Genomic DNA, 17,100 nt, shown 5'->3' with positions numbered 1-17,100 from the left:
ATGGTACTTTATGGTGAAGTTGAAATCAGTCAGTTTGACAACCCAATGATGATTATTTGAATTAGTTTTGCAGTCAAAGGTGTAAACAAGTTATCAAAACGTTGTCTCTGTGTGGCAGCGGGGGCGTGGTCAAGCACCGGTCTGTGACAGGAGGGCGGAGTCAGGGAAGGTAAGTGGCAGAATCACTTCACCTGAGAGCAATTAACCTGTGTTTGTGTGTCTTCCCAGGGACCGCGCCCTATTTAGGGAGGGAGAGCGAGAGCAGAGGAGATCTCTCCCGAACCAGACACCTGATGTGTGTGTGTGCGTGTGTCTGTGTTAAACAGATTGTGTTCCCTGAAAAGTGGAAGCAATAAAACTATTTGTTGAACCTGATCTCTGTCCTGCCGTCCTCTGTGCTCCACCCACACCTAGGGAAAGCTACACTCTGTAAACCATAAAGTGTGGAACATAAGGCCTAGTACACACTCGAGGATTTTCAACTCTTAAGCGAGTTTAAAAATGTGGGAGACCACAGACATCATGACAGATTTAACCAATTTTTAATATTTTAATTGCAAGAACCCACATACCAGATAATTCAACTGAGATGCAGGACCACACACTTGGCGATTATACTGAACGATTTCAGAGTGGCAGTTCTGGAGACTTGGGATCTCACAGAAACTCGCTCTGAAAAGTTCCGAGTTTGAAGCGCTTGTAGTAGCCGAACAAAAAAAAGGGCAGATTGCTCTGAGAAAAAAAAAAAAAAGACACTGAGTGCAGAGTACACTCTCCTCATTGGGAACAACTAAGATGTTGGTGCTCAGAGACAAAAACCCTGTATGGATGCCCGCCCTTATACATTTTGCAGCATGAGCTGGAGGTGAGCTAGTGCAAGCTACTGCTACAAGCTCATGTTGTTGTGTACACAGGTGGAGGGGAGAGTGAAACCCATGATCATTAGATAAGTAGTTATTTTTATATTCTCCAACCTTCCACTGCCTTGGAGATGCCATGCTAAACATGTCGTTTCCCAGTCAGCTCACTCTGCTTAATATTCCATTGCTGTTCCTTCCACACTATACAATTTCTAGTTGTAAATGGCATTTAAATCATCTAAATCAAGGTGGGTCTGATCCAGTTGGTGACCTTAAAATTATGTCTGTAAACCCTTTATACTATAGGATTATTGAGCAGATAATCGGTTCTGACCAGCCTCGACTTGGGAACACCCTCGCAATTAAGAGAAGGGACAAATCAGACCCCAAATTGGCCCAATTATCCTCAAGCATGGGGCCAGCCTAATAGAGATAGTATGGAATAGGAAAGACTCTTTCACAAATTGCCCATTTATGTGCTAAGGAATATAACATTTCTGCATGTAATAGTATTTCAGGTAGGGTTACTCCACCATAGCCAATCACCAGTAGACTCCCACTTTGTCTCTTATACAGCACTGTGCCAAATCCTTCTTGTGGTGCATTGAGGCCGCATTCAGTATGAGGATCTGTGTTACATCAGAATAGCCCAGTAGGGTGGGCTGCATTAATTTGTCAATAAGGATATTTAGTCTGTCTTGGGGGGTCTGTGTGCAGTCAATGGAAGTCCTTGGTGAAAACTGCCCTTTATATTTTGCCTTGACAACATTTTTTTTTCTTTTGTTTAGGGGCTGAGGACTGATCTAGTGTGAATGATAGGAGCTTACACAGAAGCTTTGCTCGCCTAGTAAAATTGGGAATGGATGTCCCATAGTAGGAAAAGAAACCTTCTTAAATCTCCAACATTGGTGGGTTCTTTGTCTTTTACTGCCTGCATAGGGGCAACTCATGCTGGGTCTTGTGTGTACCCATCACCCGACACCACTCTACCTAGAAAGTGTACTTTGTTCTTAAAAAAAAAAAATCATGTGTGTAGGCTAAGATTTCACTTACATGATCCTCAAAGCTAGAGCTGTGAACTAAACTGTTATCAAAATATGATAATAAATTACTTCCCTAAGACCCACCAGGCGAATGAATTTTTTTTTTTTTGAAATACAGTAAGAGCTGAACTGAGCACAAATGGAATCCGAATCCAGTAGGCTATCCTCCATGGCATGATGATGCCAGTCAGGGGAGACATACAAAGAACCAAGAAGTACCACTGAGTGTGTTCAACATGTTCACGTATAGGGTAATGATCAGAGACAGATTTTCGCTCCCTGTAGTCACAACACAGCTGCGAATATCCATCTTTCTTTCTCTCTTACACGACAGGTAAAGTATGATGGTGATATTGATTTTTTTTCTTCTTAATGTGGTGCTTTTGGCACTCACATGTATGTCTTTTACAGGTGTTGGGGCAATGTAACAGCTTGTATTATTAAATTGAGAAAAATGGTAAAAAGACCATTTTAATTGACATTTGTATGCCCAGGTTCTTCTATAATAATGTTAATTCTGACAGTGAATGCTAGCTAGCTTTGCTTTCTAAGTAGTAATAAAATATCTGGAGGCCAACTTACATAACTATTACATAAACCATCATCAGTATCTGTTTCCTCCAAAATAGATATGGCATCAATGTATCTAAACATTTTATGACCCTGAACTGTTTTTGTGAGTCTACTTGCAACTTGAGTTTCCATATCACCAGTGTGGTAAATGAATGACAAGCACATTGTTGGAGAGGAAGCATGTGGTATGAAAAGGGTGGGGTTTGTATTGAAAGTGATCTTAGAAGTGAAGACATGAACCAGTCTGTGCTGCAGCCCAACCCTCAAGGTGACAATTTTTGTTGACTAGCAAAGCGGTCCTCTTGATTGGTGAGGGGAACCAACCTATAGCCCTGCATGTCCTCCCCTTGCCCTATCATATTTCCCCACAGGTCTGGAAATGCTAATAACTAGCTAGCTTGCTAAACTCTTAGCTTATTTCCCCTGAGTAATCCATTTACAACAGTAGCATATCCATAGAGTATCTAAAACATTGCATTTATAATATACCATCTTGCAGTCAATATTTATTGGCATTATTTCATCAGCTCACTTGTAAAAGTATCGAAAAATACTTTTAGACAGGACAGTATCACTGCTCAACATGTAACGGAGATACCCATGTTACCACATAACTGCGCAAACTCAATAATTACTTCACATGTTTACCCTCAAGGTAGGAGTGTAACACAATAGAATTATCCATATTTGTATCTGTTGAGTGCTCAAAATATTTGTAACCGTTTTTGTATTCCGATTTCAAAATCATGCCCCCTTGATGTTATGTATACTACTTGACCTGTGTGTATGCAAACTAAGTCTCTTCTAATTGTAGAATTTAGAAAAACAGCTATTTTCTGTGTATGCAAATTAGATCCTCATTAATGATGATTTCTTGTCATTTTCCCATTAGGTGTTGCTAAAAACAAAAAAAAAAAAAAAGGAAAACATGACAAACCAGAGGTGATATTTGCATTCCCAGGCTTAAATTATACATCCTTGATTTACATCCCTATCATTATGTCCCTGTGAGGTTATAATTACAAGAATGTACGTTACTAACCACATCAAAAGCTGTAAACACATGGCAGTAGTGGTGACTGGACTTCAAGTCTTTGGTGATGTAGGCAAATGTGGAGAGGTCCTCAGGATCCTGCGCTGCACATGAGATGTTCCGAATCTCATGCTCGGCTATGATGTTCTGCACAGGAGAGAGAGAGAGAGTGATAACTAAATAATTTGCATGGAGTCCAATAAGTTTCAAAATTGTTAGGGATGGAAAGAGGAAAAAGGAAATGAAAGGCTGCTGTTCACCTTATTTGTTGCATCAATAAACTTGACTCCTTTGTAAGAGACAGAGAGGACAATGGTTGGGACTTTCTTCATTTGTTCTGTAGACTTCTTGCAGACAAGACAAGAGGAGAAAATCATAGAGCCACCCAGACAAGAATCCCCAAACTTTCCTACAGCCCAAAACAGAGTATGAGACATAACGCATAAAGCCCAACATGCGGCATATGATAGTACCTACACCCCCAAATCTACCGAGTACATTATATCCCCTATACCCACTACACCCCCAAATCTACCGAGTACATTATATCCCCTATACCTGCTACACCCCCAAATCTAGCACATTATAACCCCTATACCCGCTACACCCCCAAATCTAGCACACGATAACCCCTATACCCGCTACACCCCCAAATCTAGCACACGATAACCCCTATACCCGCTACACCCTCAAATCTAGCACACGATAACCCCTATACCCGCTACACCCTCAAATCTAGCACACGATAACCCCTATACCCGCTACACCCCCAACTCTAGCACACTATAACCCCTATACCCGCTACACCCCCAAATCTAGCACACGATAACCCCTATACCCGCTACACCCCCAAATCTAGCACACGATAACCCCTATACCCGCTACACCCCCAACTCTAGCACACTATAACCCTTATACCCGCTACACCCCCAAATCTAGCACACGATAACCCCTATACCTGCTACACCCCCAAATCTAGCACCCGATAACCCCTATACCCGCTACACCCCCAAATCTAGCACACTATAACCCCTATACCCGCTACACCCCCAAATCTAGCACATTATAGCCCCTATACCCGCTACACCCCCAAATCTAGCACATTATAACCCCTATACCCGCTACACCCCCAAATCTAGCACATTATAACCCCTATACCCACTACACCCCCAAATCTAGCACCCGATAACCCCTATACCCGCTACACCCCCAAATCTAGCACATTATAACCCCTATACCCGCTACACTCCCAAATCTAGCACATTATAACCCCTATACCCACTACACCCATAAATCTGGCACATTATAACCCCAATACCCCAATACATTATAACACATTATAAATTCAGCATGTCACACAATCCCTGTATCCCTGTGTACACACCCAACCCTAAGAAATCAATGTCCCAAAAAAGAAGTGTCCCAATTTCCCCTGCAAAACAAGCCAACCCAATCCATAAGCATTCAAGAGAATATCTACCAAACCCCAAAGACATTCTCCTGAATATATTATCTTTACAAAGTGAATGCTTTATAAAAATCAAATCTCCTGAGTACATGACTCTAATTTTTAAACAGGTCAGAATAAAAATTCCCCTCCCTCTTTTAACACTGTGTAAGCTTTCTGACAGTTATATATTTGGTGCTTTATTATTCTTCTCTTTTTCTTTTTTCGTTCAGCGTTTATATTTGCCTCAGCACGTTTACACTGTCCTGGACCTGTCAAAATCTACTTCAAAACACACACACACACACACACACACACACACACACACACACACACACACACACACACACACACACACACAGAGAGAGAGAGAGAGAGAGAGAGAGAGAGAGAGCAAAAGACAGACAAACAGTCAAAGAGAGGGATACAGTGAGACAGTGAAAGAGGCACAAAGATAGACAGACAAAGAGTGTGAGATAAAGAGAGAGAAACAGTGAGAAAGCAAGAAAAGGTCAGGTTCATGAAACTAGAAGAAAATTCATGAGAGCAAATTTTATACAAATAGGAATGAGTGAGCGAAAGAGAGAGACAGAATGAAATAAAGAAAGTCCTGCAACACAAAACCCACCACATAACACACTGTGAGAGAAAGTAAGAAAAACAGACACCATTTCCTGTATGTGTGGGGTTACAGTCACTTCCAAAATGTTGTTCAGAAACATAAAATAGGTTTATTTTGTTGTTTGTTGTAAGGTCTTCCATATGGTCACAAACCTTACCCTCATTTTTGCGCAGGCATCGTGTGTGGACTCGGTTCCTCTCAGCTCCTTCACGAGCATGGAGCCCAGGTACTGGGGGGGGGGACAGCAACAAGACAGTCCATCATCACCCTCATTTTAATGTCATACATCCAGTCTGATAGAGCCATAAATTCATACAACACTACGCACAACTCCAGGGTCTGTTTGAATATACTGTACATCAGTTGTACAGGAATAAGCCTGAGGTCTGTGACAATTAATTAGGTAAAGTTAATCAGAACTGATACACACTGCTTCCTGCTTATCATTTCCGGTTATATTGTCTTTAAGAAGACAGGAGCAGCCATTTTGTTTATGTAATTAACAGTTTAATAAAGTTAAGATCATACAGTTGCTGTGTTTAATATTTTAGAATGTCACGAATAAGTTTTAATGATCTATGTATCCAGGATAAAAGTAGAGAGAGCAGGGAATGGGAGATAAGGGATGTACGGGGGTGGCAGGGATGGGTAAAGAGATATCAAAATGCATTTTAAAATAAGACACAAAATGCTCCAATTGTGTGTCAAAATAAACTACGAAACAACCGTCATGCCATGTATCAAAATAAATTACTGTATTCTTGTATTTTAAAAATACTAAAAAATACTTTTCCAAGGGAGCATGATGTCACTTTACAAACCTTCTATCTATGAGGGTATTTCAAAAAGTTCTCGGTCTCACCCAGAAAATATCACAGGAGAAAAATTGTTCTTGCATCATTTTTCAACATAGTTTCCTTTAACTTCAGTGCTCTTGGTCCACTGATATCCAAGCATCACTATCCCTTTACGGAAGAAAGTCACATCTTGTGCCTCCAGATCCTCCTCAACAGCAAGGATGACTTCATCATCACTTTGAAAATGGTGACCACACAAGTGGGATTTCAGTTTGGGAAAAAGATAGAAGTCAGATGGTGCCAGCTCAAAGCTTTCCTCTCCTCTTTTCTTTGATTGTTTCTTTCATTTGAGCTTTTGTGGACAGTGATATAAGACTTTATAGTATCCAGTTATGCCCCAAAATGGGAGTCGCTTCCCTTGTTTCTGGGTGAGGCCGAGAACTTTTTGAAGTACCCTTGTATTGATATATACTCATTTTGTAATATATGCTCATTTTGAATTTGATGTCAGCAACATCTCATCTCATCTCATCTCATCTCATTATCTGTAGCCGCTTTATCCTGTTCTACAGGGTCGCAGGCAAGCTGGAGCCTATCCCAGCTGACTACGGGCGAAAGGCGGGGTACACCCTGGACAAGTCGCCAGGTCATCACAGGGCTGTCAGCAACATGTTTCAAAAAACTTAGGACAGGGGCATGTTTACCACTGTGCTGCATCACCTCTACTTTTAACAACACTCTGTAAATGTTTGGAAACTGAGGAGACCAATTGCTGTAGTTTTGAAATAGAAATGTTGTCCCATTCTTGCCTAATATACAATTTCAGTTGCTCGACGGTTCGGGGTCTCTTTTGTCGTATTTTGCACTTCATAATGCGCCAAATGTTTTAAATGGGAGACAGGTCTAGACTGCAGGCAGGCCAGTTTAGCACTTGGACTCTTTTACTCCAGAGCCATCCATCCATCTATCTATCATTTGATTTGATCCATCCCTTCACCAATACACTGAATCAAGTGTTTGAGAGCCACAGCTTTTCTCATCTCATCTCACTATCTCTAGTCGCTTTATCCTGTTCTACAGGGTCGCAGGCAAGCTGGAGCCTATTCCAGCTGACTACGGGCGAAAGGCGGGGTACACCCTGGACAAGTCGCCAGGTCATCACAGGGCTGACACATAGACACAAACAACCATTCACACTCACATTCACACCTACGGCCAATTTAGAGTCACCAGTTAACCTAACCTGCATGTCTTTGGACTGTGGGGGAAACCGGAGCACCCGGAGGAAACCCACGCGGACACGGGGAGAACATGCAAACTCCGCACAGAAAGGCCCTCGGCGGCCACGGGGCTCGAACCCAGACCTTCTTGCTGTGAGGCGACAGCGCTAACCACTACACCACCGTGCCGCCCGCCACAGCTTTTCTCTGATATCTAAATCTGATACATGCAACCAGTCAACAGATCTAATATTCTGATGTGTCTGTTACATCTCAGAGCCACACATATCCCTGTGATCACCCAGATGAAGTTTAACTTTAACATAACCAATAGTTTAATGTTTAATCAACAGTTTGTTAATGACTCATCATTGTATCATAATTTTGTTACTTGGTGTTTGGTATTAAAGAGCCTATAGTATTGTCGCGTAACCTGTTCTCGATAGAACCATGTTCTCGATAGCATTCTACTTCGGTATTGCTTCCGGTCGTTTGAAATCACAGATTAACCCTGCGCTTGCCAGAGGTATTTCGCATCGCTAAGCATAAAAACATCACCTCTTGTGAAAAATGTTCCATGTGAAGGGGAGTTTTTTTTTTTCCACTGAACTAAGGTTTCGATGAAGACTTTTCATTTTTCCACTATTTCTTTTTTGCCCACCAACAAAAGCGTTCATTATGTCTTTGTTCAAAGTGATTCATCACTGAAATGCATGTCGTCTGAAAGTTTTTGACTGTTTTCAATTTTTCTTCCCTTGAACCTTTGTGCTTTGAATTGAATTTGGAAACTGATTATGAGCAAAAGTGATTCTCATCTCATCTCATTATCTCTAGCCGCGTTATCCTGTCCTACAGGGTCGCAGGCAAGCTGGAGCCTATCCCAGCTGACTATGACAATAATTATTAGGCTTAAATCACATGAAAATATATATATTTTTTCCTTTTTCAGTTAAAAATCATCATAAAATGTCAACTACTGTACATTCAGTCTCATCTCATCTCATTATCTGTAGCCGCTTTATCCTGTTCTACAGGGTCGCAGGCAAGCTGGAGCCTATCCCAGCTGACTACGGGCGAAAGGCGGGGTACACCCTGGACAAGTCGCCAGGTCATCACAGGGCTGACACATAGACACAGACAACCATTCACACTCACATTCACACCTACGGTCAATTTAGAGTCACCAGTTAACCTAACCTGCATGTCTTTGGATTGTGGGGGAAACCGGAGCACCCAGAGGAAACCCACGCGGACACGGGGAGAACATGCAAACTCCGCACAGAAAGGCCCTCGCCGGCCACGGGGCTCGAACCCGGACCTTCTTGCTGTGAGGCGACAGCGCTAACCACTACACCACCGTGCCACCCCTGTACATTCAATATTTTAAAAAAAAGAAAAAAAAAAGAAAAAAAAACCCTGGGTGGTATTTTTGCCCCTGTGTAGCTATATAGTAGTAACACGGAACAAAACACTCTAATATGTAGGAAATCCCATTTCTCGGAAAATCCCCTCAGCGATGACATCATATTTGTAACTATTGATAATCACCATTTTCTTAGCTATTGGAAAGATAGTGTGTGTGTACAGATGGCAATATCACTTTCAAATATGACCAGAATTTGCAGAAATTTGGTCAGTTTACCCATCTAAACATTTATTATATTGCGTCCGAATATAAACGCAAAAGTCGGCAGTCTTATTATTAGTTTGGTGGAATGCCTTACCCTATCGAGAACTGGTTACGCCGGGAAACTTTACATCAGCAACATTGACTCATTAACAGACAAATGATTATACATTTATCCATAGCAACTAGTTCCTAAGTAATTAATTAATCGTTTGATTATTAATCATAAATCTAATACATTATGAGTCAGGCAGTCATTCATGCAATGGTATGCAAATGAATAATTCTCCTGAACAGCTACGTAAATTAATTACAATCAGTTATTAGCCATCGGGCACCTATTTGTTGAAAACAAACACTTTAGCACTTAGTCAACAATTATTAAATGATCAATATGTTTCGGTTTTAAACGTAAGCAGAAACGTAATCAGAATAATGTTACGGTACAACGTTGTTAATGACAATAAGGCATAAAACATGGGTGCCTTTGACAAGTTACGCCAGCTCATGGCACTATAGTCATGCTGTACAATATCTCTCAAATGCTTTATTGTTTTGTTTTGTTTTTTTCTGTGCACAACCGACAAAAACTTAACATAGCCTGAAAGTAAGCTAACATTAACTATTCACGTCAAACAGTTGATAAAACCTTTAGCCCGCGCTACTAAAACTAAGACTAAAACAGGAACTAATGATAACATTAGCAATTTATGCAAAGAATCCATGGAAAGCGAGCGTCCTATGTACACGTCTCCAAAATTGTGCTGGATCAGTTTTCATGCTGATCTCAATAAGAAGCCTGGGCAGACTACCGATTGCTGAGTCAGCGCCATCCAGAGGCATCATTTTGCATTTTTATGATGTCGTCACATAGACGTGTCACAGAAAGTACACAAATACAAAACACTAAAGTATTTTTGATAGAAAATGTGAAGCTGTTTTCATCATTCCTATCAAATCCTACATATATTATACAGTGCTGAGCGTAAATGAGTGCACCCCCTTTGAAAAGTAACATTTTAAACAATATCTCAATGAACACAATTTCCAAAATGTTGACAAGACAAAGTTTAATATAACATCTGTTTAACTTATAACGGGAAAGTAAGGTTAATAATATAAACTTAGATGACACATTTTTCAGTTTTACTCAAATTAGGGTGGTGCAAAAATGAGTACACCCCACAACAAAAACTCCTAAATCTAGTGCTTTGTATGGCCTCCATGATTTTTAATGACAGCACCAAGTCTTCTAGGCATGGAATGAACAAGTTGACGACATTTTGCAACATCAATCTTTTTCCATTCTTCAACAATAACCTCTTTGAGTGACTGGATGCTGGATGGAGAGTGATGCTCAACTTGTCTCTTCAGAATTCCCCATAGGTGTTCGATTGGGTTCAGATCAGGAGACGTACTTGGCCACTGAATCACTTTCACCCTGTTCTTCTTCAGAAATCCAACAGTGGCCTTAGATGTGTGTTTAGTCATGTTGGAAAAGTGCACGACGACCAAGGGCACGGAGTGATGGTAGCATCTTCTCTTTCAGTATAGAGCAATACATCTGTGAATTCATGATGCCATCAATGAAATGCAGCTCCCCGACACCAGCAGCACTCATGCAGCCTCACATAAGGACACTGCCACCACCATGTTTCACTGTAGGCACCATGCAGTTCTCTTTGTATTCCTCACCTTTGCGACGCCATATGGTTTTGAAGCAATCAGTTCCAAAAACATTTATCTTGGTCTCATCACTCCAGAGCAGGGTTTCCCAAAGTGTGGTGCGTGCACCCCCGGGGGTGCGCAAGCTGCCACTAGGGGGTGCGCAAGATAAAAAATGTAATGGCGATTTTTAACTCTTCTTCTACGCCGTAATGGTTCTGCAGTAGTTTGTGGCTTCTTTCATTCATTTGCGATGCTCAACTGGTTGAAATTGGCAAAACTAAATGCGCCACCACAAATCAGGGATGAAGGAGGAGAAACCCCAACAGATTGGGAGGAATCGGGGGCAATTGGTGAGGAGAGAAGAGAGGGAGACGGGATTGCAGCGGATATGCTCCTTAATTGTTGTATCTCTTTAAAATGCATATGTTCATAATTATTATTGCTATTTTTACTGTTATTATATGTTAACTTTTTTGCAAATTAAATTCATTCTCAATTCGTTTTCATAACCTTGTAATGACAGGGTTGTGTTGATAGTGTTTTAAACACGGATGAAAATCATATATTTTCCCCGTATCTGGCTGGTAGACTACATGCCTCGATGTGAGCTCCCTTTGTAATGAATTTGCGCATTTACCGTGTTGCAACGTTTTAAAACTGTTACATTTCAATCAAATTCTATCTAATTCAAATACGAGAAAGCATAATATGCTATGTGATCCAATGTTCTCATTCGAGCATGACGTGCTGCCTTTGTAAAGCCTAGGTCATAACCGGACGTACGATTTTTTGGCCGTGCGATTTTGGGCGTTTCCCAAATCACTGCGTTTTTTTTGTTGTTGTTGTTCATGGAGAAAGACGCGCGTTGGCCGTAAGTTTGTCTTGCAACCTGGAAAAAAACGTAAGCACCCGTAGAGTTTGTTTGACATGACAAAGAACCTCTGCGGCCGGTCTGCAGCGTGAAAATCAGCACGTCACATGCGCGCCCTCCGTGCGTTTCTTGCGTTTTTTGCACGTAGACCGGCCATAGGAGCACATACGGCCGGTTGTGACCGAGGCTTAAGAAAGCTTTGGTGTTTTTTTTTTTTTTTCACTTTTGTGGTTTCCTGCAGGTGTGGCAAACAATGTTTATCATTTTAGCACGATTAAAGATGCTGCCTTTATAAGAAAGCGTGTGTTTTTTGAAACTGGGGAACTGGGGGTGCGTCAACCTGGTTGGAGTATAGAAGGGGGTGCGCGGTCAAAAAAGTTTGGGAACCGCTGCTCCAGAGTATAGAGTCCCAGTAGTCTTCATCTTTGTCAGCACGGGCCCTGGCAAACTCTAGGCGGGCTTTTTTGTGCCTGGGCTTTAGGAGAGGCTTCTTTCATGGATGGCATCCATGCATGCCATTCCTCTGCAGTGTACGCCGTATTGTGTCACGGGAAATAGTCACCCCAGTTTGGCTTTCTACTTCTTTAGATAACTGCAATGAACTTGCATGCCGATTTTCTTCAACCCTTCTCATCAGAAGACGCTCCTGTCGAGGTGTTAACTTCCGTGGACGACCTGGACGTCTCTGTGAGATGGTTGCAGTTCCATCTTTCTTAAATTTTTGTACCACTTTTGCTACAGTATTCTGACTGATAAGTAAAGCTTTGCTGATCTTCTTGTAGCCTTCACCTTTGTGGTGGAAAGAAATTATTTTCTTTGGGGAATTCTGAAGAGACAAGCTGAGCATCACTCTCCATCCAGCATCCAGTCACTAAAAGAGGTGATTGTTGAAGAATGGAAAAAGATTGATGTTGCAAAATGTCACCAACTTGTTCATTCCATGCCTAGAAGACTTGGTGCTGTCATTAAAAATCATGGAGGCCATACAAAGTACTAGATGTAGTTTTTGTTGTGGGGTGTACTCATTTTTGCACCACCCTAATTTGAGTAAAACTGAAAAATGTGTAATCTAAGTTATATTATTAACCTTACTTTCCCGTTATAAGTTAAACAGATGTTATATTAAACTTTGTCTTGTCAACATTTTGGAAATTGTTTGTGTTCATTGAGATATTGTTTAAAACGTTACTTTTCAAAGCGGGTGCACTCATTTACGCTCAGCACTGTAAATACCGCCTGCCCTGAGGTGTGATGAGAGTGAATGACCGACCAGCCCTGGATTGAACTCAAGCTAATCTGCAGGTGTGTGAGATGGAGGTAAGGACAGTTCTGTGGGGGACTGATTTCATATAGCAGGTGTTTATAGAAATATCATATCTCTCAACAACACGGACTCTCCCTCTCTCCCTCTCTCCATGATGCCTGTGGAAACACAGCTGTCAGGCTTTGTGCTACTGAGATCGATAGATGAAACCTGAGGAGATTAAAATGCTGTTTACAGAGGCACTGTAGGCTGCTGCCAGCATGGGGTGTAGCGCTCTCTCTCTCTCTCTCTCTCTCTCTCTCTCTCACACACACACACTGTCCAGATGAATTACTGTCTGGCGCACACTCCCAACCCCCCAACACACTTCATTGCCTCACAGCTTTTATTGTCTTTTTGCCACTCATTAATGCCTCAGTATTAAGCAACACATTAATTAAGGTAAAGGAAATGAGAATGCTTTGAAATATTAATCTTTCTGTCTGATTCCGTTTTGGATCTCTTCATCTGTCTCACTCCCTTCTTTTATCTACACAGCTGCGGTTTTGCGCTATATCAGAAACTCTACTGGCCTGTCCCAAGGCCAATCAAATTTGCACGAGTTTAACATGGGTATGATCGACGATTCCAGCATCGCTGCTCGTGTGGGCAAATAGACCAACCAGATTTGCAGGCCTGTTGCTAGGTAACAGAGCAGCTTTATGTAACCTCTAGCTAAAATTACTTCAGGATGGAGAGAAGCTGAAAAACAGGCCGCCACTTTAATTGAACAGAGAAATACTGTTATTCACCACAGAAGCTAGCTCTCTCTCGCTCTCTCTCTCTCTCTCTCTCTCTGTGTCTCTCTCTGTGTGTTCTGAGAAATAGTCCACCATTTTTGTACATCATTAAATGCATATGAAATGCATAAATGCACTATATGCACACACACACACAGTGCCACAATAATTATGTATGCATAGTGAGGAGCTAATACTAAAATTGTGCACATGCTATTTAGACCTCGAATGTAATTAAAGACGCTTGATGGTTGTCAGCGAATAAAATGATATAATTGCAATGAAAACAAACAACTGCAGGTGTTGTGAGGAGGCTTCGCTTCACACATGGCGGCTTGTTGAATTTCACACAGAAACATGACAAACCTGAAGGTATAAGCTACTCAGCAGGTGTGGTATTTGCACACATGGTGGTGTGTCTGAGTTACACGTGATTCTGACCTTAGGTGCTCAAGTGAGTAGCAGTACACTAGCAAGTGAGTCCAATGCTCCTATAACTTACACAACGTTATGTTGAAACACCTTTTGGATAAATGGCAATACTTTCAATGAATCGTGGAATAGCATTGAGGACAATGCTAAACGTATTGCTCTTATGAACTAATTAATTCGTTCATTAATTGCGTAAACCATCCCTGTACAGTGCCTTGAAAAAAGTATTCATACCCCTTGAACTTTTTCACATTTTTCTACCTTACAACCACGAACATAAAAGGTTTTTATTGAGATTTTATGTGGCGGCACGGTGGTGTAGTGGTTAGCGCTGTCGCCTCACAGCAAGAAGGTCCGGGTTCAAGCCTCGTGGCCAGCGAGGGCCTTTCTGTGAGGAGTTTGCATGTTGTCCGCGTGGGTTTCCTCCGGGTGCTCCGGTTTCCCCCACAGTCCAAAGACATGCAGGTTAGGTTAACTGGTGACTCTAAATTGAGCGTAGGTGTGAATGTGAGTGTGAATGGTTGTCTGTGTCTATGTGTCAGCCCTGTGATGACCTGGCGACTTGTCCAGGGTGTACCCCGCCTCTCGCCCGTAGTCAGCTGGGATAGGCTCCAGCTTGCCTGCGACCCTGTAGAAGGATAAAGCGGCTAGAGATAATGAGATGAGATTTTATGTGATAGACCAACACAGAGTAGCACATAATTGTGAAGTGAAACAAAAATGATAAATGGTCTTCAAAATTTTAAACAAATAAAAATCTGAAAAATGTGATGTGCATTAGTATTCAGCCCCCCTGCATCAATACTTTGTAGAGCCACCTTTTGCTGCAATTACAGCTGCAAGTCTTTTGTGGTATGTCTCTACCAGCTTTGCACATTTAGACACTGAAATTTTTGCCCATTCTTCTTTGCAAAATAGCTCAAGCTCAGCCAGATTGGATGGAGAGCGTCTGTGAACAGCAATTTTCAAGTCTTGCCACAGATGCTCAATGGGATTTAGGTCTGGACTTTGACTGGGCCATTCTAACACATGAATATTCTTTGATCTAAACCATTCCATTGTAGCTCTGGCTGCATGTTTAGGGTCATTGTCTTGCTGGAAGGTGAATCTCCTTCCCAGTCTCAAGTCTTTTGCAGCCTCCAACAGGTTTTCTTCCAGGATTGCCCTGTATTTAGCTCCATCCATCTTCCCATCAACTCTGACCAGCTTTCCTGTCCCTGCTGAAGAAAAGCATCCCCATAGCATGATGCTGCCACCACCATGTTTCACAGTGGGGATGGTGTGTGCAGGGTGATGAGCAGTGTTAGTTTTCCGCCACACATAGCACTTTGCATTTAGGCCAAAAAGTTCAACTTTGGTCTCATCTGACCAAAGCACCTTCTTCCACATGTTTGCTGTGTCCCCTACATAGCTTCTTATGCCTGTCTTTCAACAATAGCTTTCTTCTTGCCACTCTTCCAAAAAGGCCAGATTTGTGGAGTGTACGACTTATAGTTGTCCTGTGCACAGATTCTCCCACCTGAGCTGTGGATTTCTGCAGCTCCTCCAGAGTGATCATGGGCCTCTTGGCTGCTTCTCTGACCAGTGCTCTCCTTGCTCGTTCTGTCAGTTTAGGTGGACGGCCATGTCTTGGTAGGTTTGCAGTTGTGCCATACTTTTTCCATTTTTGAATGATTGATTGAACAGTGCTTCTTGAGATGTTCAGAGCTTGGGATATTTTTTTATAACCTAACCCTGCTTTAAACTTCTCCAGAACTTTATCCCTGACCTGTCTGGTGAGTTCTTTGGTCTTCATGATGCTGTTTGTTCTTCAGTGTTCTCTAACAAACCACTGAGGCCTTCACAGAACAAGTGTATTTATGCTGAGAGTAAATTACACACAGTAGGACTCTTATAAACTAATTAGATGACTTCTGAAGGCAATTGATTGCATTTAGAGGTATCAGAGTACAGGGGGCTGAATACTAATGCACACCACATTTTTCAGATTTTTATTTGTTTAAAATTTTGAAGACCATTATCATTTTCATTTCACTTCACAATAATGTGCTACTCTGTGTTGGTCTATCACATAAAATCTCAATAAAAAACTTTTAAGTTCGTGGTTGTAAGGTGGAAAAATGTGAAAAAGTTCAAGGGGTATGAATACTTTTGCAAGGCACTGTAGATATCTGTTGGTGGACAGTGGAGGAGATCGCAGGAGATGACATCTCCGTTCTTGCTCAGATGGATGATTAAACCATAGGCGTGTTTTCTTTCGAAGAGAGTGTCAACTAGCTAAAGCACGAGTGCAATTCATTAACAGTTAAACTCAAAAGAGCGTGAAGGAATCAACCAAATAACAAAACAACTGGCTGTAGTTTAGCAACTGTAGTCTTCTAAACAATAACCAATGCAGAGTGCATTACGAAAGGCAGCTCGTTGAGCAAAAGAAGAGTTTTCCCAGGCTTTCATTATTTCACGTTAGTTTATTTACCCTCTTTGGTTTGTTTCGTGCAGTGATGATATGGCTTGTTAAAAACAAATCGAATGGCATCAACAGGAAATCTAGTCCTCCATGTTTCGAATTTGTCTGCCTAACATACCCTTACAATCCAAACAGGAAAGAAACTATTAAAGAAATTGTTTCAGATATTTGACCTTGCTGTGACCTTTACCTTGTTCTGATCAGGTCAGAAATCTAATAGTTCTAACATGTTCTGGTTACAATAATAATTCCATATAAATCCTGCAATCACTAGCTATTGAGATATCATGCAAACAAGAATCAGCGATGAATGCACAATCCAAAAACATAATACCACCTAATCTCATTTTTAGCCATAAATTAATCACTAATGGTTAAGTATTAAGCCTAGGTCACA

At 41.5% G+C, this 17,100-nt stretch overlaps 1 protein-coding gene across 3 annotated transcripts in view; it reads right to left on the bottom strand.

Moving 5' to 3' along the window:
- The window catches only part of anks1b (ankyrin repeat and sterile alpha motif domain containing 1B), a 504,499-nt gene that overhangs the window by 15,400 nt on the left and 471,999 nt on the right, over positions 1 to 17,100 (bottom strand). Inside the window, exons 21-23 of one of the 3 annotated variants that reach the window (XM_060914284.1) lie at positions 5,736 to 5,807; positions 3,770 to 3,856; positions 3,519 to 3,656 (exon numbers count right to left, since the gene is read on the bottom strand). In XM_060914284.1, the coding sequence (XP_060770267.1) occupies positions 3,519 to 3,656; positions 3,770 to 3,856; positions 5,736 to 5,807 (297 nt within the window). Of the gene's footprint in view, positions 1 to 3,518; positions 3,657 to 3,769; positions 3,919 to 5,735; positions 5,808 to 17,100 lie in introns of those variants that run through there. The other 2 variants (XM_060914285.1, XM_060914286.1) reach the window with 2 other exon arrangements.

The sequence above is a fragment of the Neoarius graeffei genome, chromosome 2, assembly GCF_027579695.1.
Source record: "Neoarius graeffei isolate fNeoGra1 chromosome 2, fNeoGra1.pri, whole genome shotgun sequence".
NCBI lineage: Eukaryota > Metazoa > Chordata > Actinopteri > Siluriformes > Ariidae > Neoarius > Neoarius graeffei.
This window is presented reverse-complemented; position numbering and strand designations above follow the sequence as displayed.